General features: G+C 50.5%; 4 protein-coding genes and 1 pseudogene across 6 annotated transcripts; 2 read left to right on the top strand and 3 right to left on the bottom strand.

The window, feature by feature from the left end:
- Positions 1-2,553: 2,553 nt before the first annotated feature.
- On the bottom strand, positions 2,554-4,910 carry LOC117851534 (RING-H2 finger protein ATL43). Its single transcript, XM_034733359.2, has one exon. It carries the CDS (start codon positions 4,488-4,490, stop codon positions 3,285-3,287), a length of 1,206 nt encoding a protein of 401 aa, XP_034589250.1. The 5' UTR covers positions 4,491-4,910; the 3' UTR covers positions 2,554-3,284.
- A 2,985-nt stretch (positions 4,911-7,895) lies between these two features.
- Positions 7,896-10,627, top strand: LOC117851562 (protein STAR1). Of its 3 annotated transcripts, none has more exons than XM_034733384.2 (4): positions 7,896-8,102; positions 8,207-8,545; positions 9,892-10,091; positions 10,189-10,627. In XM_034733384.2, the coding sequence occupies exons 1-4, from the start codon at positions 8,087-8,089 to the stop codon at positions 10,441-10,443; spliced, it is 810 nt and encodes a 269-aa protein (XP_034589275.1). In that variant the 5' UTR covers positions 7,896-8,086; the 3' UTR covers positions 10,444-10,627. The 3 variants fall into 3 exon arrangements, with proteins under 3 accessions (XP_034589275.1, XP_034589277.1, XP_034589276.1); XM_034733386.2 differs by having other exon boundaries at positions 7,905-8,102; positions 9,892-10,079; XM_034733385.2 differs by having other exon boundaries at positions 7,906-8,102; positions 8,210-8,545.
- Positions 10,628-15,620: 4,993 nt separating this feature from the next.
- Positions 15,621-19,994, top strand: LOC117851936 (protein STAR1). Its single transcript, XM_034733843.2, has 3 exons — positions 15,621-16,129; positions 19,110-19,297; positions 19,420-19,994. The coding sequence occupies exons 1-3, from the start codon at positions 15,673-15,675 to the stop codon at positions 19,669-19,671; spliced, it is 897 nt and encodes a 298-aa protein (XP_034589734.1). The 5' UTR covers positions 15,621-15,672; the 3' UTR covers positions 19,672-19,994.
- A 699-nt stretch (positions 19,995-20,693) lies between these two features.
- Positions 20,694-22,477, bottom strand: LOC117853687 (UPF0014 membrane protein STAR2-like; annotated as a pseudogene).
- Positions 22,322-24,618, bottom strand: LOC117853210 (uncharacterized). The gene has a single exon (XM_034735590.2). The coding sequence runs from the start codon at positions 24,370-24,372 to the stop codon at positions 22,666-22,668; it is 1,707 nt and encodes a 568-aa protein (XP_034591481.1). The 5' UTR covers positions 24,373-24,618; the 3' UTR covers positions 22,322-22,665.
- Positions 24,619-26,369: the final 1,751 nt, after the last annotated feature.

A 26,369-nucleotide genomic window follows, 5' to 3' on the forward strand; every position in this document is an offset into this window, starting at 1 on the left:
ACTATAAAACTTTAGAAAAAGGAAGAAAAAGATATCCTGCTCTTGTCGTCAGCCGGCCGGGTTGAAGTCAACAGTTGCATGACTCACCCTCACCCCAGCGTTGAAGCCTACAGTAGCTCTCTCTCTCTCTCTCTCTCTCTCTCTCTGATCAGTTCCATGCAGTCGTTGCCAACCAAGCAAATGATGCGTCACATGATTACAGATCATTCAATGAACATGCATGGTGCCTAGAACTAGTCGTGTGGTTTCGTGACATCAGAGGTGCATGTTTCAGTGATGGTGCCGTCACCGAAACTGCACCAGAGTCCGGAGCAAGTCCCCGCGCCGATCGATGTTTCTGAAAATTGCGTTCCCAAGTTCCAAACGCGCGTCCGACTTCAGGTCAGTCACATGATCGATTGGCCCCATCTCGTTCAGCCAGCCCCGAGAACCGTAGGAAGCAATTAGCGAAGCGTCTGACCCAGCGCTTTTCTTGTCCGAAACTACGGCCGGCCGGCTCCATCATCTCACATGTCGCCTCACTCTTAGCTGCACGGACGAGAATTATTGTGAAGAAATCGACAGGCAAGGCGATCCCCTATTGGACGGTCAATGCCGTAACGGCCAGCCTGCCGGTTGAGCTGGCGTCATTCTAAACACTGCAGGCGACGCAACGTCCCAGCCCCCTGCCCACGACGGCGTAACAGTGGCGCTAGTAATCAAGTCCTGAATCTCCCCTGCTCATCACGCGCGGGCGGGCACCTGCAGTACGCGCGCGATCGGTTTGCAGGAGGAGAACAGTGGCGGTGCATGATTGTTTTCAGAGAAACAGGGCGAAGAAATGAAGTCACGACCTGAGCAAATACAATACCAGCACACCCACGCCAACCTCAGAACGTCGCCGTCGGTGGTCCTCCGCGTCGCCGTCGATCAGTCGGAGAGGCCCTCCAGCCTTCACGTCGCCTGTCGCCAGATTGACAAACGAAAGCGACGCGCGTTACGCCAAACGCTGGTCGTTGAAAGGAACATGCATGGGACGTGATACATGCTGCTGCAAACTGTACCATGATATGTCGATTACTGTGATAGGTCGTTGAATCGTGGGAATTACTTTACTGTGCTGGGTGAAACCGTAAATTAGTCTACTATTTTAACTGCATCCAGATCACCAGATGAACTTCATGGTGAGTTCTGACCTGTAACGGGTACACGAAGCAAGTGGACTAAAATAGGGAGGGGAATTTGGGCGCACGCGCGGCACGAAGGAACGCAGGGTACGGTGATCTGGTAGAGCAAATTGATTGTTTGTCACGAGGATCATGTCGGCAGCACAATACTACCTGCGAGGCCCTGGGCCGCGGTCTCCCTGTCCCGGAAAAAGCTAGGCTAGGAGGCCGTTCGTCCGTGTGCTTTTCGAGCGCAGCATAGAAAAGGGACAAAGCCGCGGTCGAAAAGCTCGCGGCCTCTGGCTTTGGGGAGGGAGGGAGGGGGATATCGGAGCAGCGATCATGAGAGCGTGTCACGAGGAGAGCAACCGTGTCGGAACCATGTCCCAGTTCGTGACCGGGAAAAGAGAACTACTCCTATCGTCGAAGCGAAATGGCCGGGATTCCCCGTGGCAATGTTCCATGTTTTTACTCGTGAGCACACGACGACGATCGCAACGATTCACAGCACCCCTGCTGTGGGTTGGCTGATGCGCAGCGAATCGCCACGGCTTGATGCTGACGCCATGGCCAGCGTGCGAGTACTACGAGCTCGTGACTCGCGAGCCATGGCGGTGGACAGACACCTCCGGCGAGTGGAGCCAAAAAGGGAAGGCGCCTGCCACGCCCCACGACCACGTACACGTCCCCCCTGCGCTGCAGGCTCACACCTACTGGCTCTAGCTGTGCGCAGTGTACGCCCACATAAAAAATCGACAGCGAGACATACGCGATTCGCTCGGGTACAGTACAGCGCGCGTACGATGGAATCAGTGATCCCCCACGTCCTCACCAGTCACCTGCAGCGCCTGCGCTCGCGTTCAGCGAACTGATCACCGCCGTGTCAGCCGGGCCTCACCCTCACGACGCAGGGGCAGGCGGGCAGCCGGGCAGGCGCTGAAAAAGCGAAATTTTCCTTCAATGCGTCTGCAGCACCAACATGGCAGGGCTGCAGGAGGCAATTGAACGCGAGAACGTGCGGGCGCCCGAGCACGGGCCGCACGACGGCAACGGCAGGGCAGCAATCATCGGCTTGGTTGGTTGGGACCGGGAGCAGCGAGGTGATCCCGCCGAGCAAGAAGAAGCCGTTGGGGCCTTGGGGGGGTGGCGGCTTCGGCTTCGGCTTCGGCCGGGCGTGGGGACATCAGGCAGACACGCGGTGATACGCGACACGGGAGGGCACGAGGCCACGTTCGATGGCGGGCGCGCGGGAGGCAGGTATGCGGCCGCCGAATGCTCCCCCCATGCGGTGCGGATCCAACCACCCGAGCCGCTACGCTAGATGGCTAAAACCTACGCAAAACAACGCAGGAAGAAACAAAAACGAGATGCCTGCACTGTGCACCAGAGATGTGCGCTCATGCTCATGTGCAGATAAGCACGCAGCTCCTGACCTGAGCTCCGTGAAACGAAAGCCGTTGTAGCAGCTCTCCGGCTGGATAGTTGCTTTACACCAAAAGCCGCGGCACTTTTGTTTCTTCATACAGAAGAAAGAATTTTGAGCAGCGCTAGTACAAGTACACCAACACACGCACGCACGCACAGCTTTCGTGTGGTTCCCCAACCCCCGACCCGGCCGACGCAAGCCGCCAAAACCACACCTGCGCGGCCGCAAGTATGCTCCCCGCACGAACCCGGCCACAGCATTCACCACACCACCGCGTGCTTCCCCGTCCGGCCGGCCGCAGGGGATCCCCGCGGCCGGCCACCCACCCAGACCCAGCCTCGACCTGCGCGGCGCCATCCACGGGCCGCGCCCAATCCGCTCCGCACGTACTGCTTGCTAACCAAACCAGCCACCAACACACCAGCCTCGAGATTCCCGCGAAAGCAACATCCCCCGTCTCCTCCTCGCGCTCCGGCGCGGCTTACGAGGCCGCGGCCGGCGTGGCCCCGAAAAGAGGGAGGACGATGGGGGAGGGTGCCATAATTACCACGCTGCCCATCACGTGACCACGCCGGCGGGAACGAAAGGCCGCGGGCCGGGGCTTTACCGCTCCGTAATTCGGCGCCATCTCCGGGGGTAAGCTCGGCAACGTCGACGGCAGATAAAACTTTTCTCCCGGCTGCAAGGTGGGCCCCTGCGCAACAGTAGCCGGCCTAGCAGGCGCTAGGGCCGTTACGGGCGGGCGCGTGCGGGCCCCGCGGCGCCCCCCACCAGCTCGACCCAGGCCACCGCCGCGCGCCGCCGGCCCGCGGCTCGTCGTCGCCCTCGCACGCCCCGGCGCGGATGGGCGGGAGGCGGCACACGCCGGCCAGCTCCGACAGGCTCCGCACGCCGATGGCGCTCCTGGCGCTGCCGGAGTTGACGACGGCGGCGGAGCAGGAGTAGCGGCCGGCGTCGGTGACGAGGAACTCGGAGCGGACGAACATGAGGTCGGACGGGCGCAGGTCGCTCCACCGCTGCTGCGCCGCGGGGGCCGTCTCGCCCTCGCACCCGCCGGCGGTGCTCACCAGGATGCGGTGCCCGAACCGACGGTCGAACGCCTCCGGATCCGGCTCCGCCACCACGGCCGCCGGCTCCACCAGCAGCACCCGGTCCTTGCGCACCTTCGCGCCGTCGAAGCACCCCACCGCTACGCCGCCGTCGGCCGACCGCCGCGAGCTAGGGCCGACCCGGCCCGGCGCGCGCACCGACCCCGTGGAGTGCCGCCCGGAGATCCTCCGTCCAGCCGGAGAGGGCGACGGAGCAGGAGCGGTCTGTTGCGGCGCCTCTTTGGTGGCGGCCTTGGTCTCCGGCGGGTCGGGCGGGCCAGTTGTCGACGGCTTGGGCGGCTCCGGGAGGAGGAGCACGTCCTCCGGGTCGACGCGGGAGCGGCAGAGCGGGCAGGTGGAGTGGGCGTCGAGCCAGGTGTCGACGCACTCGACGTGGAACCCGTGGCGGCACTTGGGCAGCAACCGGAGCGCCTCCGTGGGCTCGAACCGGCCGAGGCAGACGGCGCACTCGAGCCCTTCCTTCTGCCCGCGCAGCGCGCCGTACCGGAACACGGGGAGCGACTCCACGACGGCGCGGTCGACGCCGGAGTTCCTCCGGTCCCCCGCGGCCCCGGCGCCGGAGGACCCGAACCCGCCTCCGCCGCCGCCTGCGGCGGACCCGTAGGGCCCCGACGACTCCGCGGCGCTGCGCTTGCAGTGCTTGGCGTAGAGCAGGAGGAGGAACGTGATGGAGAAGACGCTGGTGAGGATGCCCACGACGACGGCCACCCCGGGCCGGAACGGCGTCGCCGACGAGGGCGGCGGCGACGGCATCGGCGACTCGATCGCGCCGTCGTAGTCCGACAGCAGGAGCCGCCGCGACGGCTCCATCGGCGATGGCGATCGATCCGGGACCTGGGAGTGGCCGTGGCGCTGCCGCTGCCCGCTGCCACCAAGAGACGAAGGCGCTTGCGACTTGTAATCAAGCGGTAGGGGTAATAATAGCGGTGGCGACTAGAGCCTACTCCTAAGCGTCGTGCAGGCGGCCACACCGGAGCAGTAGGGCTAGTAGCTGCTAGCCGGGGGGGAGGTGAGCGGATCACCCAGCGATGGGGCCTCGTGGCGGGGAGACGGGGCAGTGGGGGCCTGGCCGGGTGCGCCCTCGGGCAGTTGTGCTGTTCCGCCGGTGAGGCCACCCCCCGTGCGGCTTGTCGCGGAGTGATGCCGAGCTGAGAGTGGCATCAGCACTGTAGTCTAGGGCACTGACAGTTTGGTTGGGGCTCGGTGGGGCCGTGTGTCAGAGGAGTGGCAATTTTTTTTGTGAAAGAAAGGCTTCCGGCATGGGCTGGGGAGCAGAGACCCCTGTTTCGAGCGAGTAACGTACTTATTAATGCGGCGTTTAAGAACGCTGGGGGAGGGGAGATTACTGTTTCGGGCGCGGCGGAGGAGCCCGTTAAACCCGACGGCCCAGGGGCAGTATGGGAACCCGCTCGTGTTTTAAAATTGGCTCGCGAGCAGGAGCAGCCTGAGACGGGGGCCTCTTGCCCTCGTGTACACGATCAGAACGAGGGAATGAATGCCCACAGTAAAGAAGAAAACAAAAGACGATCAGAGGCCGAGCGAGGCCGTGTACACGAGACGATTAGCGGCTCAGCCGCTGACACGGCCGCGACAGCCGGCGGCGGTCCCCACATGGCAGCCATGAGGAGTTCGAGTCACAAGGGTGAATAGTGGGCCGCAGGCGTCTGGGTAATCCATGCTCGGGGACACGTGAGGAGCAGCAGCACTCCCTGCTCTGTCGAAATTTGAATGTTTGCTGCCTTTGGAGAAAAAAATTTGATTTTTTTCCGTGCGGCGCGGCGGCAGGCGGGATCGGGCAGGACCAGTGGCCGCACTTTCCGTTTCAGGGATTTGCCGCGCCTGTTTTAAGGCGCGACTTAATTCGCTTCCTCGAAAGCTTTGGTACTGCTGCTCCTCGTACCATACATGGCTTCAGAGCTGGTCCTAGTAGCATCAATGGACGATCCATCCATGGCTCCAGCATCTTTCAAGACGATCCGTGGCTCCATGCACTTTGAACCACCTGATCAACACGTGCTTACTGCGAGACCTTGAATTTTTCCTTTGGTTTTGCTGCCTTTGTTTATCTTTCAGGGGCATGTCGCTCTCCTCTCCCTGCCGTCTGGCAATTTGAAAAAGGGAACTGTACGGAGCGCGCTGCGTGTGCGGCCTGTGCCTGAGGACGACGATGCTCTGCTCCCTTGCTCCAGTAGATCTGGATGCGCCGGCACTGTGCAAGTACACGCCAATGATAGCCCACCACCGCCACTTGCTTACCATCACCTAGCGTGCTGCGTGCATGATTTTACGCACACTTGCAGGGGCTTCCAGGGGATGGGGCTCCCGCGCTCCACAAGAACACACAACTCGTCCGCCGATCCATGCCCCTGTTTCTCGCGCCGGTGTCGTCGTCGATCCATGCACGGGCGCCACGCCCTGCTCCAACTCGGCTTCACCGCGATAAGAGATCCAGGGGCCAGCCAGCCAGGGCTCCTAGCCTCCTACTGTTACTGCTGAGGTCGAGGTGTTCGGCAACAGTGGCCGCCGCTGTCGCGCAATGATTCTGCTCGCGGCTTCCGTCGGCCCGGTGTGCACGGCGAGCGACATAAGCCTGTTCATCAGCTTCCTACCGCCCGGCTTCTAAATTCTAATGGGATTGGGATGGGACCAACGGAAGCAACCAGAAGCTAGCTCTGGCTGCTGCTGCAAACAGCACACGTTGCTGCGGCGGCGGCCGTCTGAAGCGAAGCTGTGTGGAGGAGAAGAGCACGCATTGCAGCGTGGTTCAGTGGATCGGCGTGGAGGCGGCGACGGCCGGAACCCCGTTGCGGGACAATTGGGCGCTGCGCGGCTTGTCGTCGTGCGGCGACGGAACGACGCACGTTGCATGCGTGCCCGCATGGAGGCGGGATTTTGGATACGATACGTCGCGATCCTAGGTGCACAAGCTACTAATCTCGTCGTGCACTGTTGTCTCTGACGGGACTCTTTGGAGCTAGGCGCCCCTTTGGACGACGACGTCACTGGATTGGTCGAGCAGACAGTAGAGGACATATGAAGGACGACGGAAAAAATGTGTGCAAATTTTACTGTCATTTCCTTGCTGAGCTTCAGCGGTTGCTGCTTGCATGTCCATGGCCGCACAGTTAAACCAAAAGCTACAGGCCTACAGTCTGGGCAGGCTACCTATAGTGCCAGCTTTTTTGATCTTTTGAGCGGATGCAGATCAGCAGATCCGTAAACTTGGTCCCAAAAAGGTTGCAGGCAGACCTGTGGATCTGTCCGGTCCGTCTGGGCACTGCCGGCATTTGATCTGTGCTCTGGATTGTCGGAGGCTCGGAGCCGAGCCGCCGAGGCTGAAACCCCAAACTCAAAGAAATATAAGGCCCACTCACAGTTGACGGCCCACGGACTAGCAGGGCAGTTGGTCCAGGTATACACTTTCTTGAACGGCCTAGGTTCGATCGATAGAGCGACTTTGCTAACCCACATAAAAGCCCAGATCTAAATAAAACTCAACTGTTTGTTTAAATCTAACTGGGCTTTTTAAAAAAAATCCCTGGACTCTTACTACTGAGAGCCCAAAGGCCGAACAAGTTGAACAATATTGATGCATATCTTGGTCGAAGAAAGGTGCTGTTTGTGTTGTGTGCTGGAATGATTAGGGAAATTTTCTAGCAGCTAGTGGTGTGGTTTGCCCCATGGTGCTTCACGCTGACACTCTAGAAGCAATGGCCTACGCAGAAAGTCTCGCTCTTGCTTTTGAAGCTGGTGTAACGAAAGGTGAAATTGGCATCAGACTTTAGCTACCTTAAACACTGTCAAAGAATAGGAGAATCTAAGGTGCTGCTAAATGATGATCCTTATTTACAGTGGCGGAGCCAAGGGGGCCTAGCAGGGGGCGCGGGCGCTGATCCAGTCGGGGCATTCCGGCAGATTTCGATCATAGCCCAGACCAAAGTCCCCTGTCCGCAGCCGGTGAAACGATTTGCCTGCTGCGCAGATTGCCAGGCTAGCAAATAGCGCACGATTTGTGGGGGACCCGATCGGGGACTTGTTTTGGTGCCACGCGTCCACGACACGAGTCCACCGGACGAGACCGGCACGGCACGGCACCGGCAGGCGGGCAGGGCGCGCCCTCCGGCCGCCACCGAATAACGCCCACCCGCCACGTCACCACAAGCCGCCCACCTCAGTTGGAGCCCAGGATGAAAGGCTCGATCGCGCGCGAGACCTAATAAATAGCCGGCGGGCAGGCAGCATCTTGATCGATCGGACGTTACGCTGCGAAAGCAGGGCCACCAACCGCCCCCCTCCCCCTCCCATCCTTTTCGTTTCTTTCCTCCACTGAGAGCGGCAGCCACTCTCCCTAGCTCCAAGCCTCCACCCTCTCCTCCTCGCCGCGCGCCGTGGTACACCATCCAACAATGGGCTCAGCTTCAGGTGACCACCGAGCCACCATGTCTCGAGCCTAACATCCGATCGCCATGGACGCCGTGTGCTCAGCAGCCTCAGCTTACACGATCCTACCCTGTTTAATTATGGAGCAGGTGATCTCCAGGAGCACCTGCTGGACGTGGACGGCCTCGCCGACGGCGCCGGGGCGGCGCATCCCAAGATCCGGGTGCGCGGGCTGCGTCGGCTGGCGGACGCGACGGGCGACGAGATCCTGCGGGGCGTCGACCTGGACGTGCCGCGCGGCGTGGTGATGGGCGTCATCGGGCCCAGCGGCAGCGGCAAGTCCACGCTGCTCCGCGCGCTCAACCGCCTCTGGGAGCCCGCCCCCGGCGCCGTCCTCCTCGACGGCGCCGACATCCGCGGCATCGACGTCCTAGCGCTCCGGCGCAGGGTCGGCATGCTCTTCCAGCTCCCCGCCATGTTCGACGGTACGTCGCGCGTGCGCCCGTTTTCCGAAGCTCATCATAAAAATTTCCTAGAGTAGTTTGTTTTCCTAGAGTATCTGTTCATCTCGTAGGGAATCAACCTGTCTCGTTGATTGATGCCCGATTTGATTTGCCCGAATATGATAAGCGCATGTAGCTGTTGGCAAATGCGGTTTGACATTTGCACTGTGCATAGTTGGCAGCGAGTAGACAGTTAGTGGCCAACTCTGATAAGCTATCCAGCTGACCTTTCTAGGTTGAACAGGTCAAGAGCTCGAGGCTAGATCTGCCACTGCAGGGTACGGACAAATCCACTCTTGTTCATAATACTAGATACTTTGTATATCGATAAATTGTGCCCTCCCATTTCTAATGGATAAATAATTTTCTACTTATACCCTTTCCATTTGAAATGGGTCTAAATTTGAGTTTGAGTATGAATTATGGATATCCAGCAACAGATCTCGGGCCCAGTGATAAACAAGGTTTCCACTCGGGTAGGTGGGCATGATCCAAGTGATGGTAAATTGGTAATTGTGGGCACTCTGACTCTGAACACGCCACGATTAGTATTTTTCTAACGCAATGGTTCTCCGTCTCAACGTCGTGAGATGCATTTATGACTGACCATCATCTTGAGCACATCATGGATGAAGCATGGTTGCACAGCTGACAAGGATGGCAACTGCTAAGCTTAATTAAAGAAAGCTCTAACCATTGACAAATTTGAGTGGGATCCTGCTTCCCGGACGCCAGCTAAAAGATACTAAAAGATAGTTGAAGAGGGTATTCCTACCCTCCTTCCTACTTTAAAAACCTCCTGAGAAAGGTGGAGAAGCATTTTGACCAGTTTAGCTAGGTTCAACCAGCTAAAAGAATTCACCAACTAGCAGTTTGGACAGAGTAAAGCCATAATTTAGAGCTGCCATAGATCTGGGCAAGTGTATTGCTTGGATGCATGTAAGGTAGGTTTGTCTGCTTCGAATATATAATGCCATTTTTTAGTGTACTTGTAATTTCTCTTGCATAGTGGCATTGCTTCCTAGTTTATTCTGCGCAGTACCTGCACGACGTCAGCGTGTTTTTCCTCTGCTTCATGAATTATGATGCTTCATCCTGAATGAAAAGTCAAATTGCAAACTGTTTCTTGAGTGAATCATCTGGGTTTAATCTTGAGAAATGAAGCAAACGAGCAAATCACAGTAAGATCACCCAACTTTATCTTCAGTAACTCGTAGGAAGGCACTAGGAAGAAGACACAGACACTAAGCTCAGCCCAGCCATGATAGAAAATCCGAAACAAAACCTCCAACGATTGCTCTGATTTGTGTTCGTGCCTTGGATATCAGGAACCGTGGCGGACAACGTGCGCTACGGGCCGCAGCTGCGCGGCAAGAAGCTCACGGAAGCCGAAGTGAAGAATCTGCTGAGCATGGCCGATCTGGACCCTGCTCTGTCCTCCAAGCCGGCCTCCGAGCTGTCCGTCGGCCAGGCGCAGCGCGTCGCCTTGGCCCGGACCCTCGCCAACGACCCCGAGGCATGTCCGCATGTGAGCATGTGCACCCTCACATGCTTCCTCTTCCTCGCTCCCGTTATTCTCCATGGCGGCCTCGCTGATGAGACCGTGGCGACTTCCATTGCTGCAGGTGCTGCTGCTGGACGAGCCGACGAGCGCGCTGGACCCCATCTCCACGCAGAACATCGAGGAGGCGATCGTGCGGCTGAAGAAGGCGAGGGGGCTCACCACGGTGCTCGTCTCCCACAGCGTGAAGCAGATCCAGCGCATCGCCGACCTGGTGTGCCTCGTCGTCTCCGGCGAGATCGTCGAGGTGCTCGCGCCGTCCGAGCTGTCCGGCGCCAAGCACCCCATGGCCAGGCGCTTCTTGGAGCTCAGCAACTGATGGCCCGGCCGTCGAGTCCATTTGCTCCGAGTAAGAGGAAGGAGTACATGTGAACTCGGATTTGTAACTGTAATCCTGATCTGCAATGTTTTCAAGTGTACACTCTCTGAAAGTAAACATGTGTACAAGAAGTACCTTTCTTCGATAGCTAAGATAGCTAAGAGTAAGAGCAAAAGTAAGTGAATTGACGGTCATCCTAATAGGACGAGAGCCAACAGTTACTCGTCTTGCGACATGTCAAGTAACAACTCTCACACTTTGTTGCAATTCAACATAACAGGAGACAAATCCGGTTCCGGTTGTAGGTGTTTCACAACATGTCTAAGATCGAGCAACATCAACCGTACAAATCGCACATCACCACATGAACCACAAAGAGCAATCACCACATGAACCACAAAGAGCAATTTGAAGCATTACACAACTTCAACAAGTTCAATTAGATTACAAGTTCATGACATACATGCTTCAAATCTGAAATTTAAATGGATGAGCTCCAAAATACAAGTCTTGGACTCATGACAACAACAACATGAGATTAAATATTATGATTCAAACTTTCCCAACATCTAACTCATGAAAAGAGCACCACTACGTAGCGGATACGATAGAATAACACAAAAGAAATGATGGTGTCATTGCCGAGAACACTACCGAAGCAACAATGACCACTCTAGTCACTCATCACTCACCCTTGGATCAGCGGGGTAAAAGTGACCAAACACGGCCTCCGGTTCACTTGCAACTTTGGTGAGCGATAGCAACACGAGTAAAAAAGGTACTTGCAAGTCTTACACAAATATATAACAAGGTGCATGCACAGGGATAAACAAAAAGTAAGGCTTTAAGGTTAAGTAAATTTTGCAAAAGTCTAGCTCATCATATCCTTAATTTTTGACCATAAGCATATGAAAAACGCAAATTTTATTAATCTTGCCCAAAACCCACTTCAAATTTTAGTTAAAACAACTATATCAACATGGTAACATAGAGCATATTCATGTGAACAAGTAACATAAGCATCCAATAACTTTACGATGAATTCATTGGACTTGAGCTTGCTCATAACCAAGAGCGCAGCAAAACGAATTGATTTATCCTTGCAAGGATGTATTCTTTACCCACACGACTTGAGGACCTTGCGGCTCGCATACCCAATCAATGGTGCACAAGGGGTTACTCATGCCAACCCTTTTCAAACTGCCTCGAAAGTTGAGTGTAACATTCCTAACTTATGTGGAGGACGACTTAGATCCACCGGGGACACCCCTAGACTCCCTCTACATAGTCCGAAGACCTCACATCTAGGTCCATGCCTCAAAGAACGAGTCAAGTGAGGTATTAAGCTTAATACTTCCCATTAGGGGATGTGTGGTAGCACAAAAAAGGTGCTCAAACCTACATCAACAACAGACGGTCCTTAATCGACTCAAGCGGTCTATAACCAAGACTCCATTCTCGTAGCCTTACACACCGCTCAACTATTGTATCCATTTAACCATCATGCTCAATTACTTAACAATATTAAAGATCAAAATGGTGTTGATTAACCTATAACCATTCCCTAACCAAAGTTACCATTCTATGTCTAAATATGGTTAAACAATTAACAAGATTAATTTAACATTACCCATACTATTTGAATGACAAGGAAAATGGTATAAAACAAGGATGGCAATAATATCAGACATAAGATCTAATAATGCAATAAGATAACCCACATGCATCCCATAGCTATACATAGTAACAATTTAACTTTGAAAAGTAGGATAAGTATGCATAGCTGCTTGCCTTGATTTTCCTCGGGCTCAACAACCACTTCTACGTCGGCCTCAGCTTCGGGCTCAACCAACTCATTCTCTGGCAAGTCCTCTCTAAAATGAATGAAATGCATGCATACATTAGAGATGATGCCATGAGTGCAAATGCTCGTGAAATGCATGGAGAAATAATAGAAACAACAAAGAATGAATTATCAATAGAACAATCTAACTAAAAACAGTAACAATCATATATGAGAGATTATTTTACATGATAAGTCAAAAGCAACCATGACATTGCAAGATTAAAATCATTTGTTGAGCAAAAATTATGAAATAAATTACACTGACATAATACAACAATAAAAAATTATGAGAATTAGATTCACATAAAAATTAATTTTCAATACGGAGATATATAATAAACAAGACAAACTACCATTAAGCACATTAAATCATAAAAGGAATGGAAATCATACAGAAAAATATGAATATCATTTTTCCTAGGATCTACACAGAAAACATGGCTTACCAAAAGTGGTTTTAACATTTTATCATTTTTATGCTAATTACCATGCTAATAAAAATATTTTGAAACAGCATGAAAACTATATATTCCAGTTATACAAGTTGTAGATTTGGAGCATAAATGATAAGTAGAAGCTAAAAGAATTGGTTTCAAAAATTTTTGGAGCATCACATGATTTATAAGGCATTTAATATGTCTAGAACAAAATAAATTATAGCACCATATATACAACAGGAAAAATGCACATAATGATTTTTGAATAAAACTATATCATAACAAGAACACAACAAAATAAGTTTCACATTTTTAGCCTTTTTTAACATATTTCTATGTGTTTCCAAAGTTTGCGGCCATTTAAGTCTAGGAAACCAAGGAAAATCGAGGTCGTTTGCATCTAGGCCCCTAAATCTATTGTACTCTTGCACTTGGGTCTCTGAATCTTCCCCGTACCCCTCTTCTCTCTCTTCTCTCAGCCACAACACACCAACGCACACAGGCACGAGGCGGCGGCGCACGGCCGATCGTGGCCTTGGCCGACGACGGGGACGGCACGATGCCACAGGGAGCAGCATGGCGCGGCGGAGGATGGCAGGCTGCGCCCCAAGGCTGCAGAGCTCACCAGGCAGCGGCGCAGCGACAAAGAGGAGGCAGCCGCGTCAGAGTTTCATAGGTGGCGGACGAGCTCGTCGGTGAGCACCCTGCACAAGCGAGGAGGGCAGTCGGTGAGCAGCAGAATGGGTTCGCGGCGTTGTGGGGGAGCTGTAGCTGTGAGGAATTGGCATGAGGCTTACCGACGACAACGGAATCTACCGGCGATGGTGGCTGCGTGGGAGAAGGTGGCGGCGGCAATGGTGGAGGAGGGGATTAGGGTTCGGAGGAGGTCGGCTGGGTGCTTAAAAAGGCGAGGAACGGCGAGGGTAGGGGAGGCATTTCGCGTGGGTGAAGCCATGGTGGCCAGTCCGGCGACAGTCAGCCTGCGAGTACCGCTGGCTTTGCACAACCAGCGAACGAGGAGGCGCGGGAGAGGAGGAAGGAGCCGCTGATGAGTGGGTCCAGCGAATTCAAACTATTCAACCTTCCCCACTTCAAACAACCTAGCTACCGGCGCCCAAAAATCCTCAAAAATACTCATTTGAAAGATAAAATCACAAATAAGACAACGCCACAAGAATCACCTCCATAGCTGCTCAGATTTTCACACAATTGACAAAGGAAAACAGCTAAAACTGAAACTTAAGTGAATTTTTAACAAAAGCAAACATCACTGAAAAATTAAAAATTAAGTAAAAATACTTTAAATTCATCACATTGCACCTAGTATTTAAATAAAATAATAGGGAGCACATTTGTACAACATAAATTTGAGTTGCTTCACAAAGTTAGATTTAAACAATAAACAACAATTATATGAACTTAACAAATGCATGGCATGATGCTCAATTATGCCCAAATGATACTCATGATGCTTGTGATTACATGCTATTGATGTTTTGGACATTTGGGTCGTGACAATGCAAGACGAACATATTCTCTAGGATTTGCTTCATCTTTTGAATCTCCAAAACTCTAGTGTTTATATCTCCCTTCAAGGCGCCAAGCTCTCTAGTGATGGCTGCTGTCTTATTGATTAGTAGCTGGGCCGCACCCAGGAAATCAACAATAAAAGGCTTGGCCATTTGAGCAGTTGGGCCGCACGCTGCGGGCTACTGATTTGCAGCACATCAAGCATGCGACTTGACGTCTCTTTATACTAGTATATGTAATCTATAGCTGGGATTGGAGAGCATCTCCAGCGTATTGCTTGCATTCCACTACCAAAATACTTTCTTTCTCCCTTTCCAATAGTTACTTTTGTATTTTTAGTGATCACCGTTGTAGCATACTACCAAAAACCATCTCCGATACCTTGAGGATTTATTTGTTTTTCTTTTTTCCCCACTTCTTCTTCATCTCCCGCCTCCCCTTCTTTCTTCACTGCGCAACCTACCCCCCCTTGCCACCTCGCGACGGTGGCAGCTGCTCAAATTCGCCGCCTCTCTCAGCCTCCCCCGCGACAGCCGCGCCCTCTCCCGATGCAGCGGCCGCTCAGATCCGCCACCCCTCCCGACTTCACCGGCGACAGCCACTGGTTTGCCCCCTCACCCGTGGTGCTCCACACACGCCCTCCCACAGCTCGCCTGCGACGACCCCCGAGCTCCGCACCGCCCGCACCTAGGGATGCGGCTGCCTTCTCACCTCTGTTTTCTCCTCCCCGTGGCGAGCTTGGTGCGCTAGGAGGAAGGACGCCGCATGGCTTGTTCACGAGCTCTACAACCAACCATGGGACACCCACGGTGGAGGTAGGCAGCTCGTGAATACCCTCCCTCTCTGTTTCTCATCTAGGTAGGCTCGGGGTGTGCGGCGGTGTCTTTGGCAGCGGCCTCCGTGGCTGAGTGACGGCGCTAGGCGGTGGACATGTCTGCGCACACGAAAATAACTGTAGATAGGGGGAGAGTGCTGGAGAAGGCTGCTTTTTCCCCTACATCAAGGGGGGAGGAGTTGAGTTTTTGGCAATTGCTGAAATTTTTTAGTATTGGGGATCTGGTTGGTAGTCTGCTGGAGTTCTCTTCCATCTTCAAAATCTCCTAAAAGATAGTTTTTTAGTATTAGGGATGAATATAAGCACTCTGCTGGAGATGCTCTATGGGAAAATACCCAGCGTGCATGTGCATCACGATTTTGTCCACACAGAGAATTAACAAGGGCTAAGCCAGTCATCGCCAATGCATCAAGAGCTGACAAAGTCTACTGCAGAAGTTGGTCTTTTACTGAACTTTTGGAGCCCAAATATCAGCGAGGCCCTATAAAAGGGGGCAAGATGGCCACACCTATAGGACGTTCCGAAGCAGATATCCTGCACAATCCGTTTGCTTTTCCTATCACTCTCCTCGCGGGTCTCCAATGGACTCAGCTTCACGTCAGCAACAATCCCAGACGAACCATGGCGTTGAGCTTGTCATCGCACCAACGTTTCGCTTGTCCGACGATGAGGAAGACGAAGAAGCCAGGGAGCTCCTGCTGGACGTGGGCGGGCTACTCGCCGGCGGCGGAGCTGCTGGGGCGGCGGCGCCGGCAGCGGCTGGTCCCCCCAAGATACGGGTGCGCGAGCTGAGGCGGCAGGCGGCGGGCGGCCAGGAGATCCTGCGCGGCGTCGACCTGGACGTGCCGCGCGGCGTGGTGATGGGCGTCATCGGGCCCAGCGGCAGCGGCAAGTCCACGCTGCTCCGCGCGCTCAACCGCCTCTGGGAGCCCGCGCCCGGCGCCGTGCTCCTCGACGGCGCCGACATCTGCGGCCTCGACGTCCGCACGCTCCGGCGAAGGGTCGGCATGCTCTTCCAGCAACCTGCCATGTTCGAAGGTACGTCGCGTACTCCGGCCAGTACACTCCGTTCCCTCTGCCTAATTGCCTTTTATTCAACGAGAAAAGACCATTTGAACTCTGTTCGCTTGAGGCCACCAAACAGTATTTTTCTCTCATAACAAATCAGCCATTTCAGCTTTTTAGCCGGCTTATAAGTCCAGCCAAACAGGTCAACGCACGCACCTAGACCGTACGATCGGGAATCGACACTCATGATCACAGCAAGAGCCAAAAGGATGGCTTTGGACCTTTTGGAGCTTCCCCCTTGAAATTGAGAAAATCTCTTCGGGACTCAAAATGTCGAGAAAATCAAAATCATACACGTCCACTATGACAGTACACATATGGTGGTTCTTGCATCTTTTAATTACTTTCTTTTTAAAAAGCACGTGTTCTCATGGCTTTTTCAGAAGAAACTAATTATTAATTATAAAAAAGAAACTAATTATTTGCTACTTTCAGAGAATAAATCCATATCTTAGTTTATTTGGACGAGTCCAAAACTAAGTTAGGGGTAAAGATTTGTGTGACCAAGATTGTTTTTGTTGAATGTGTTGTCAGCTACAAAATGGAAGTGATTCTTGCCAGCCTATATTTTAGGTCGTTGGCCTATTATAATCGCATTTGATAACATCATCCGAAATTGATAAACTATAGATCTAAACATAAACATAGAGAAGGTGATCTTGAGTATAGCGCGAAATTAAATTGGCGCAATCATTAAGTTGTCATCATTATAATGTCTTATTTGCCATTTCGGTAGTGCCGCTTTGCAAGCTAATTTGCTTCCTAGATATATTCATCAGCATTTGTGGACTGTACATGTATTAGATCAAGAGCATTACCGCATTAGCGATTAAAAAACTTTCCCACTTTGACAATTGTGAAAGTTAATTAGCAACGATGATAATTAAATACTAATTAATCCATCTCTGTTCACAATCACTTTGTCTAACATGATCTACAAAATATAACACTAGCATCCATTGCAAAAATTAATAAAAGCTACAAAATTATAGTGTCGCAGAAACACCTTTTCAAGCAAAAGTGCTCACTTGATTTGGAATAAATAAAAGAATGAAGCCTTGAAGGTCTCATTTGAGTCAAACACAAAATGAATCAGATGGGGGTGTTTGGGAACACCGTGCTAAACTTTAGCACCTGTCACATCGGATGTTTGGATACTAATTAGGAGTATTAAATATAGTCTAATTACAAAACTAATTGCACAGATGAAGTCTAATTCGCGAGACGAATCTATTAAGCCTAATTAGTCTATGATCTGCAATGTGGTGCTACAGTAACCATTTGCTAATGATGGATTAATTAGCCTTAATAGATTCGTCTCGCGAATTAGACTCCATCTGTGCAATTAGTTTTGTAATTAGCTCATGTTTAGTCCTTCTAATTAGCATCCGAATATCCAACGTGACCCTGCTAAAGTTTGAAAGCGTTGAAGTTTCTTTTGTTATGGAAGTATGGGTGACGCTAAGCACGATTTTTGTGACATCATTTTGCTCGCAGATGATGACAGGTGCGCGCACGTTGAGAATTTTAGGCCTTGTTTAGTTGCCCAAAGTTTGGAGGTGCAAAATTACTGTTGTAGCACTGTAGCACACTGTAGCGTTTCGTTTGTATTTGTGAATTATTGTCCAAATATTGACTAATTAGGCTCAAAAGATTCGTCTCGCAAAGTATAACAAAACTGTGCAATTAGTTTTTGATTTCGTCTACATTTAGTACTCTATGCATGTACCGCAAGTTTGATGTGACGGGAAATCTTCTTTTTACATAGTGTTAAAGTTGGAAGTTTTGAGGAACTAAACATGACCTTAGCTTGAAAGGTGTGGCAACGATGCCTTAGATTTCTTGGTTTCAAAATGGGATTTATTATTAGCCAAAGGACGGTTTTGACATAGTAAAGCATGGACTAGGACTGACAGATCTGACCTTTTTCTACTGACGTGTTCTCCTCAATTATTGCCGTAGTACTCCCTACATTAACAAATAACTGACACTTCAGATTATCTTAGATCAACCTTTCTAAAGTTTTGCTGTATATTACTTTTTATGTCTTGAGTTTTGATTATTTTTCAAAATGATTCGAGTAAATTTGTCTCGAAAGCGTACTAAATATTTTAACAAAAGCACTTGTAAAAAATTATGGTTTAGACATTGTCGATATCTAAAGAATTATTTATTTGTGACTGAAGGGTGTACATGATCTTCGTTTTGAGAAGTGCTGTGCAAATGAACAGTTAGTTAATGAAATCGTGTCGACTGAGACGAGCAAGAGCTGGTGGCCTCGGTGAATTTAGACGGGCTTTCATTCTTGTCGTTTGATAGTCATTAGTAAGCACTCAAATATACAAAACCATTCTGTTTGATTATTGCTTAAGCAGGCACGCAATAAATTCTTTAACAAAGATTCCGGGATTTCATAACACCACGTGAAGGTGTACATTGACTTTTTCTGTGAAATCTACATGCCGTTTTCATATCAATTGGATAAAGACTTGCTAATGTCATTTGAATTGTTCCTGGCACACATCATCAGTTCATCAAGCCTCCAGCAACTAGGTGATGGTAACCTTTTGCACTAAAAATTAGCCCATTCCAAGCAATAGAACTAGAAAGAGAAATATTTTCTTAAGAAAGGATGGTATGCCTGCTAGCGTCTAAAGAGTATACGCTGTGGAGTCTACTGCTTTGTTCTGAAAGAGCAGTCAAATGTTTACCGACTCCTTTCTCAAATTAAAGCTCCTTACCAACTCCTTAACTAAAAAATGGTGAACGCTTTGAGGAATGACACAAATGGTGAACAAAAAAGAGAGAGAGGATGCGTACCATATTTTTGGGAAAGAAAAGAGTATAAAACTGCTGATAACTTCATCCCCCTCCCGAAAAAAAGACAAACTTTATTCAGAGCTTTGTAAGATTGGTTTGATTTGTCTTTCTAAGCTACCTGCTACGCCAGGAACCGTGGCGTACAACGTGCGCTATGGGCCAAAGCTGCGTGGCAAGGAGCTCACCGAAGCCGAAGTGCAGAATCTACTGAACCTGGCCGACCTGGATCCTGCCATGTCCTCCAAGCCGGCCACCGAGCTGTCCGTCGGCCAGGCGCAGCGCGTCGCCTTGGCACGCACGCTCGCCAACGAACCCGAGGCATGGGCGCGTACACACTCGTGCTTCTTTCAATCTCTTCCATTGCTCGATCAGACGATCACTATGGAATCTCATGCTCTTGCCATTGCTTCTGAGATGATCTTTTTCTTGTATTGCTGCAGGTGCTCCTGTTGGATGAACCGACGAGCGCGCTGGACCCCATATCCACACAGAACATCGAGGACACCATTTTGCGGCTGAACAAGACGAGGGGGCTCACCGCTGTGATCGTCTCCCACAGCGTGAAGCAGATCCAGCGCATCGCGGACCTGGTGTGCCTCCTTGTCGCCGGCGAAATCGTGGAGGTTCTTCCACCGTCCGAGCTGTCTAGTGCTAAGCATCCGATGGCACGGCGCTTCCTCGAGCTTAGCTAGCTAAAGGTATCGAAAAAGTGGAAGATCGATAGAAAATAAATTTGCATCACATGTTCTTAAAACACATGGGTGTTAGAAAAAAATTCTTGAAAAAGAAATATAGATTGATGTTCCCGGTAACATAGATGTGTAATACTAAATCTTGGTATGATACATGCTTTGCACTTTGAAGCAAAGGAAGAATAATGTTTATACTGCAAGGTGTATGATGAGAGCTAAAAGTATATGTAAAATACTAGTATGGTTATCCAAGGATGTGTAAAAATAGTAATATATTGATGTTTCGTGTAAATTTGATGTATTATATTAAAGAATTAAATGTATGATTAGTACACAAATTAAACTTGGCAGATGGGTGCATTTAGGTGCATCATATCTCTAATTGTTCTTTTCGGTGCAGTAACTTGGCAGGTGGGTGCACTTAGCTTACACCATCTCTCTAATTGCTCATTTGGACATATCAACTTGGCAGGTGAGTGCATGTAGGTATATCATCATCTTTCCTAGATCCTCAAGTCCCTAGCCTAGCCACATAACATCCCCAAACTGCGTCTCTTCACATAATCGAACAACCCTCGAAATAAATGCCTCTGCATGCATCCACGCCCCACACATGTCATTGTTTTGAGGATGGAGTGGGGCATAGCACACAACAGAGAGCAAGTCATGGTACAGGGTGCATGAAACGTTCACATACTGTCGCGCGACGCACTCCACATCCTATAGGTGTCTGCATGTTCTTGGACGAGCGAGATGTGTCCATGTATCCATGTTCTTGGCACCAAATTACATATTTAAGTGTTCTATTTAAATTTTTAGTTTCATGATATCATTCTGAACTATGTATCTTTGCGAATGTTTTGCCAACTTATATAGTTTTGCAGAAGTTATTTAATCTATCTAAATCAAATCAATACATTTGTATTCAATACCATGTCAAGCTAATTTGCACTGACGCGTTGGCCTATTAAACCATGGCAGAAGACAAAAAATTTCTTGTACTCCAATACTAATTAACCACCCTAGTCATCGAAAACTTCATCACTAAGTTGGAAGGCCTCGGTAAAAAAAGGCCTTCCTACATAGGTAGGATGAGATGATGATGCTCACCGTGGAGGCAGTTATAACAATGTTCTTAACAACGATTTGCACTTGGATGGCCTCAACCGGTGATGCACCCGCCATAATGAGACCTGTCATGGCGCCTGGGAAAGAGACCAATCCCATCGTCTTGGCGTTGTCAATGGAGGGGGCCAAGGCAATCCCCAGTGCCCTCTTCGCCTGTTGGAGTGTCGCCTGGAGTGGGGTTGCACCAAGAGCAAGTGCAGACTCCACCTGCAAAGAAAAGAGAAAAGATGGACGTGTAAATGTTTGCGATTTTAGTAGGATGATCATTCCACAAATTAATATTTATTTAGTTCACGAATCATAATATGTTATATGTGTTATACTTTGTACATTATGACACATTTGGAGCTAATTAGAGCTAGTTGTGATGTGATAGCCACCTATTTTCTCTATAGTAATGTTTCAAGAAACCCATCTATATTGTTTCATAGCTAGTATTAAGTCCCGCTAAAAAAAGAAGGGTTGTGCAAGCCAAAGTAAAACTCAAAGCATGTCTATTGCCAGATGGTGAACAGTAACACTATGCATCCTCTGTACTTTGTAGTTCCAACTTCTACTAACAAAACACATGCATCTCACACATACTAGAAAAAGGAGTAAAACTCACAAGAAAATTGTCGTTTTGTAATGTTGAAGAAAGAAGATTTAGCCAAGGGAAAGAAAATTAAATGGCACATGTCTCCAAGTTGTGAGAGGGCTTGTAGCTGACCAGGTTCTTTTCAATCGTCACATCCTCCTGGAGCTTCTTCATGGCGATACCAGTGACGGTCATGGCGTTGCCAACCATCAGACCGGCGGCAGGGATGATGTACCGTGGGGTAAATGGGAACACTTTGAGCATGAGGATCAGGATCATGGTGATCACCGTGCCAACCAAGATGGACACGAAAGAGATATACTTCCCGCGAGGGACCTGCTTCGCACGCTGGCCAGCCGTGTAGCCGGCAACTGTCACCTCTATGTGTTGATTAAGATTATCAAAGCAATCATAGCTGATTTTTATGATTGAAAGCTGACTACTATTCAGATTCAGTATACTAGGATTAGCAGTTTACAATAGAAAGATCACATGCAAAGAAGTGAGAAGAGCTAAAGTAACTTGACCTAGCTCATTCCACCCACAAGTAAACTAGCTCGGCACTCTTACTGGGATCAAAACCATCAACAAAACAAAAAAGCAACTGCTAAACAACAAGACCTAAAAAGTATTCTAAGCGAGGAACCAAATCTTAAAGAATAGCAACTATATGTAAAAGGAACATCAATTGATAGTTTGATCAGGTACATACCATGAAGAGGTAGGCGAGGAGGATCCAGGGTGCGGTGTTGTTCTGGGTGAAGATGAAATGGAGCACGAAGCCAACAGCAGAGAGCTGGACGACAATCACACACAAGTTTTAAACAAATAAACGAACTCAAAATCCAATTCTCAAAGGCCTCAGTTTCATGTAAAGACTCCAGCCCATATGGATCAGCATGTAGAGCATATCTGCAGCGACGCATGAACAATACAAACTGATGCTTGCAATCTCAACAATACAAACTGTCCCATTTAATTGTGTTATTCTACAACTGTATGTCAAGGGAAAAGCTAAACGTACCCTGGTAGCGCTACATCACATACATGATACATGGAAACCTTACATTGCATCAAACAAAGCCACATATAAACTGCCATTCTCTCCTTATAAATAACAGGTCCATCAAGAAAATAAACAAATCAGCAATAACACATCTCCATCTGTTTAAGTGAGCACAAGAAGCAACGATCAACAAACAAGAAAGCAAACTATCAGAACACCCCATCAAAATTCAAACCACACATCTGACATCACCACTCAACATTCCCTCCAAATTTTGATCAGCTCAACTTGCCCGGGGGCTGTCCATGACGGTCTCGAACGCGCCCACCAGCGCCTTCACCTTGCTCTTCCTCTTCTCCATCAGCTTGCTCTTGGCCTCCTCGAGCACGTCGTTGCTCCGCGCCACCTCCTTCTTCTTGGGCTGCTCCTCGTCCGACCGCTTCTCCATGGCCGTCTTCACCTTGCGCCCCTTGAACGCCATCGCCGCCGACTCCTCGGGGATCGTCGCCTGCGGCTTTGATGGGCCGCTCTTCTTGGCGGCGTTCACCGGCGTCACTGGCGCCGATGCGCTCTGCTGCGTCTCGATCACCGCCTTGCTCTTGCTGATGGCTTCTGCAACCGGCGTTACGGGCTCCGAAGCGCTCACCTGTTTGGCCACTGCCTCCTCGTCGCCGTCGTCGTCAGCTGCTTCTTTCAGTGGCGTTGTCGGGGCTGACGCGCTCGATCCAGCAGCCACTTTAGCCTCCTCGGCCACCTCCTCGTGCTTCTGGATAGGCGCAGGATTTGCTTCCTCTTGTTCTTCAGAGATCACGCTCGGTTCCTCCTTGAGTTCTTCAGAGATTAAGCTGCTTGCTTCCTTTGGCCGTTCTTCAGAGATCATGCTGCTTCCTTCCTTTGACAGTTCTTCAGATATCACATTTCTTTCTTCGTTTGATTGTTCATCAGAGATCACGCTCGTTTCAGAGTTCTCTGTGATCTCTTCTGGTTTCAGAGCATTTTCCTGTTGCCTCTCCTCGGCCTTCGTCTCTTCGACGACCTTCTCTGCCACTGTGCTGGTGGCCGGCTCGTCTTGTCCCACCGGTGTTGCTGCCTCCTTCACCGCGGCTTCTTCTACGACGACGGCCGGCGACTCATCCTCTGCATTCTTCTGGGACTCCGCCTCTGTCTCCGCAACCGCACTGCTTTGCGGCTTCTCTTCTTGCAGCTGCGGCTCCGGCGGCGCTTCCTTCACAGCCTCAGGCTCCTCCAGTATGGTCTTCTCCACCTCGACGGCCTGCTCTTCGTGATCTCTCTCCTCCACGGTGGCGATGTCAGTACTGACAGCCTCCCGCGACGACGTCGCTACGTGCTCTTCATCTTGAACACCACCTTCAGGCTCGTACAGGACAGGCTCCTCCGAGTCCACGGGGGTCACGGCCGGCGACGGCTCGGCGGGCGTCTCGGGCTGCTGGGACCGTGCTCTCGCCGCCTCGCCTTTGGCTCCGCCCTTGCCGGACGCCGCCGCCTCCTTGCTTCTCTTGCCGTGGGACTTGCTGGTGGCTCTGAGGGCGTTGGACGCCTTTTGCATCAGCTGCCTAGGCGACACCGCGGACCATCGCGTCGTGGATGACGACGCCGACGCCGCCGCGGGCGCCTTGTCCTTGTCCTTGGGAGTGATCGGCCGCAGCGCGCCCAGCGGCTGCGCCGGGGCCTTGTCGGCGGACCGCCTCGCCGTGGCGGCGGCGCCCTTGGAGCTGGAGGAGGAGGAGGAGGGCGACACCAAGGAAGAAGAGGACGAGGAGCTGTGCAGCGACGAGCTCACGGTGGGGCGGAGGAACGACGGCAACGGCTTGTCGGAAGCCGCAGCCGAGCGGCCCGTGGACGGGCGCGACGGGTCTGAGCTGCGCGGGCTCGACGGTGGCCTGCCGGCCCCGCTCTTGCTTCTTGGGCGCGTGCCGTCGCTCGACCGCGGCGACGGCCGTGTGGCCATGGGCGGCTGCTTCCGCTGCATAACAAAGCGAAGCCGAGAGATTTGTCAGTTGTTTGTTGGAGCTTACTGCACGCTAACACGCATTTAGCCTGCTAATGCATGGCAGGATGAACATCGATTTGGGAGATTTCTAGTTTCTCAGCTCTGATTTTGTATATGGTTGACCTTGAGATGTTTCTCAACAACATGCATGCCATGTTTCCCGTTTTCTTGTGTATTTTCTCTCTTCACCGTTGTCTCTGTGACAAACGCTCCTGCCACGTTGTAGAACGAGCATTTGATGTTTTCTATTTAAAGGAAAAAAGTAATCTTTTGATTTGATGTCCATCTGCTCTCCAACATTGTCAAACCATTTCCACTCAAATTCAATCTATTGCACATGTAGACTACAATATTCTGTCTGAACTTTTGCTTGATTACCAAAAAAAAAAAAACTGTTTGAACTTTGATCTACTGCAAATGTTTGGGTGTCGCCCTATTCTCTCATTTATTTGGGTGCAAATGTTTTATGATGATTCTTTTCATAAAAAAAACCAAGAAGGAATCATATTTTGTTCCACAAGCCGAAATACACGGTCAAATTTCTCTTTTTTTGTGATAATTTTCTTCGTTATGTCAAATAGGCAGGGGAGTTCTTTCGATTCTGTTGGAGAAAATGACTGCAACGGTTAAAGAAAAAAAAAGGCAGCAGAAAAAGTAATCCAGTTTGATGTTCTAATAATGTTTCTTGCCTAACTTTTTCTTTTTTGCGAATTTGTGTAACTCTAAAGCCAGACATGATATAGTAGCATGATAACATTAGACACGATAACGCATACCTGGAATAAGAACAAAGATGACGACAGCATACCTGGAACCCGATGAGATCAATTCATGGCTGCTTTCTCAACCGCAGGAATAATGAAGAATACGTCATACTAATCTAGTCTGGTTGGCATTGCGTGTCTCGAAACGAAGAGGAGTGGAGAAAGCGTCGTACCTTTGTAACCTTGAAACGGCCAAGAATGGCGTGGCGCGGGGGGAACGGGGGAGGGGAGCGAGGAGAGGAGGGCAACAAAGATGAGAAAAAGCCGGGCAATAGAGGAACCCCATGTTTGCAAACAGAACTTGTCAAATCCGTAGTTTAGAACTGTTTGGGCCGGCTACCAGTTGACACCTGGTGAAGCATCCGTCTCTCCAGCAGTTGCTCTCCGTTTGGCTATTTTTACACACCTCGATCTTTATCCATAGGGGGCTCCAAAAGAACTGTTTTCATATGTTGTTCACCTTTTCTGCATTTCTGGACTGTAGACATGCCAGTTGAGTTTTCAGGTCAAAATGGATTGCAGTTAGGTATTTGGTCATCTGTGGTGGTGCTTATGCCTAGTTTAGCTAGGTATTGCAACCGCTTTTGTGTAGTTTTCGCTCGGTTTTCCATAATTAAATTAACTGAGCATTGTTCGGTTTGGCCTCGTTTCTCTTACTATGAGGTAACTTCTTCTTAAATAATGCGGCAGTGCTCCTGCCTTTAGTTTTAAAAAACAAAATGGATGATGCAAGGATCAATTTAGCAGCAAAAGTTCGATGTTGTTCCAGGAGATTTGTTTTCTTCATTTACTAAAGTTTGCGGCAAATTCGGGTGGAAAAAAGGTTCAGGAGCAAACTTTGATCAAGTTTTCAATTTTGGTAGATCAAACTTTCTCATGGAAGTGGTTGATCACTTGCGTTTCAGTTTTTACTTGAGGTACTAATTAACGGCTTTATGCATTCATGGTTATTTTATTCCTCGTTTAAAAAAAAAATATTTGGCTCTCATGGACGTAGTTTCCAGGTTTTGGACTAGCATGGGCCGGTTGGGCCAGATGATTAAGCCGCACCACCAGATTGGGCTCTCATCGAGGTGGGAGGAGATCCACCAGAATGCATTCATTCATGGCTATTCTCCCGCTCGATTGGGCCATTTCTCTGCCAAGCCCCACTATTGCTTCTCGACCTGTCTCCTCAGCGTCCTCCCACGACGCCCAAGCAAGGCCGGCGCG

The sequence above is a fragment of the Setaria viridis genome, chromosome 4, assembly GCF_005286985.2.
Source record: "Setaria viridis chromosome 4, Setaria_viridis_v4.0, whole genome shotgun sequence".
Taxonomy (NCBI): domain Eukaryota; kingdom Viridiplantae; phylum Streptophyta; class Magnoliopsida; order Poales; family Poaceae; genus Setaria; species Setaria viridis.

Excerpts from the sequence above, each read along its gene's own strand:
- LOC117851534 (XM_034733359.2), bottom strand. The coding sequence starts at position 4,490 with ATGGAGCCGTCGCGGCGGCTCCTGCTGTCGGACTACGACGGCGCGATC.
- LOC117853210 (XM_034735590.2), bottom strand. The coding sequence starts at position 24,372 with ATGCAGCGGAAGCAGCCGCCCATGGCCACACGGCCGTCGCCGCGGTCG.
- LOC117851562 (XM_034733384.2), top strand. Across the intron at positions 8,546-9,891 it reads GCTCCCCGCCATGTTCGACG|GAACCGTGGCGGACAACGTG; the intron begins GTACGTCGCGCG and ends CTTGGATATCAG. Across the intron at positions 10,092-10,188 it reads ACCCCGAGGCATGTCCGCAT|GTGCTGCTGCTGGACGAGCC; the intron begins GTGAGCATGTGC and ends CCATTGCTGCAG.
- LOC117851936 (XM_034733843.2), top strand. The coding sequence starts at position 15,673 with ATGGACTCAGCTTCACGTCAGCAACAATCCCAGACGAACCATGGCGTT. Across the intron at positions 16,130-19,109 it reads GCAACCTGCCATGTTCGAAG|GAACCGTGGCGTACAACGTG; the intron begins GTACGTCGCGTA and ends CTGCTACGCCAG. Across the intron at positions 19,298-19,419 it reads CGCTCGCCAACGAACCCGAG|GTGCTCCTGTTGGATGAACC; the intron begins GCATGGGCGCGT and ends GTATTGCTGCAG.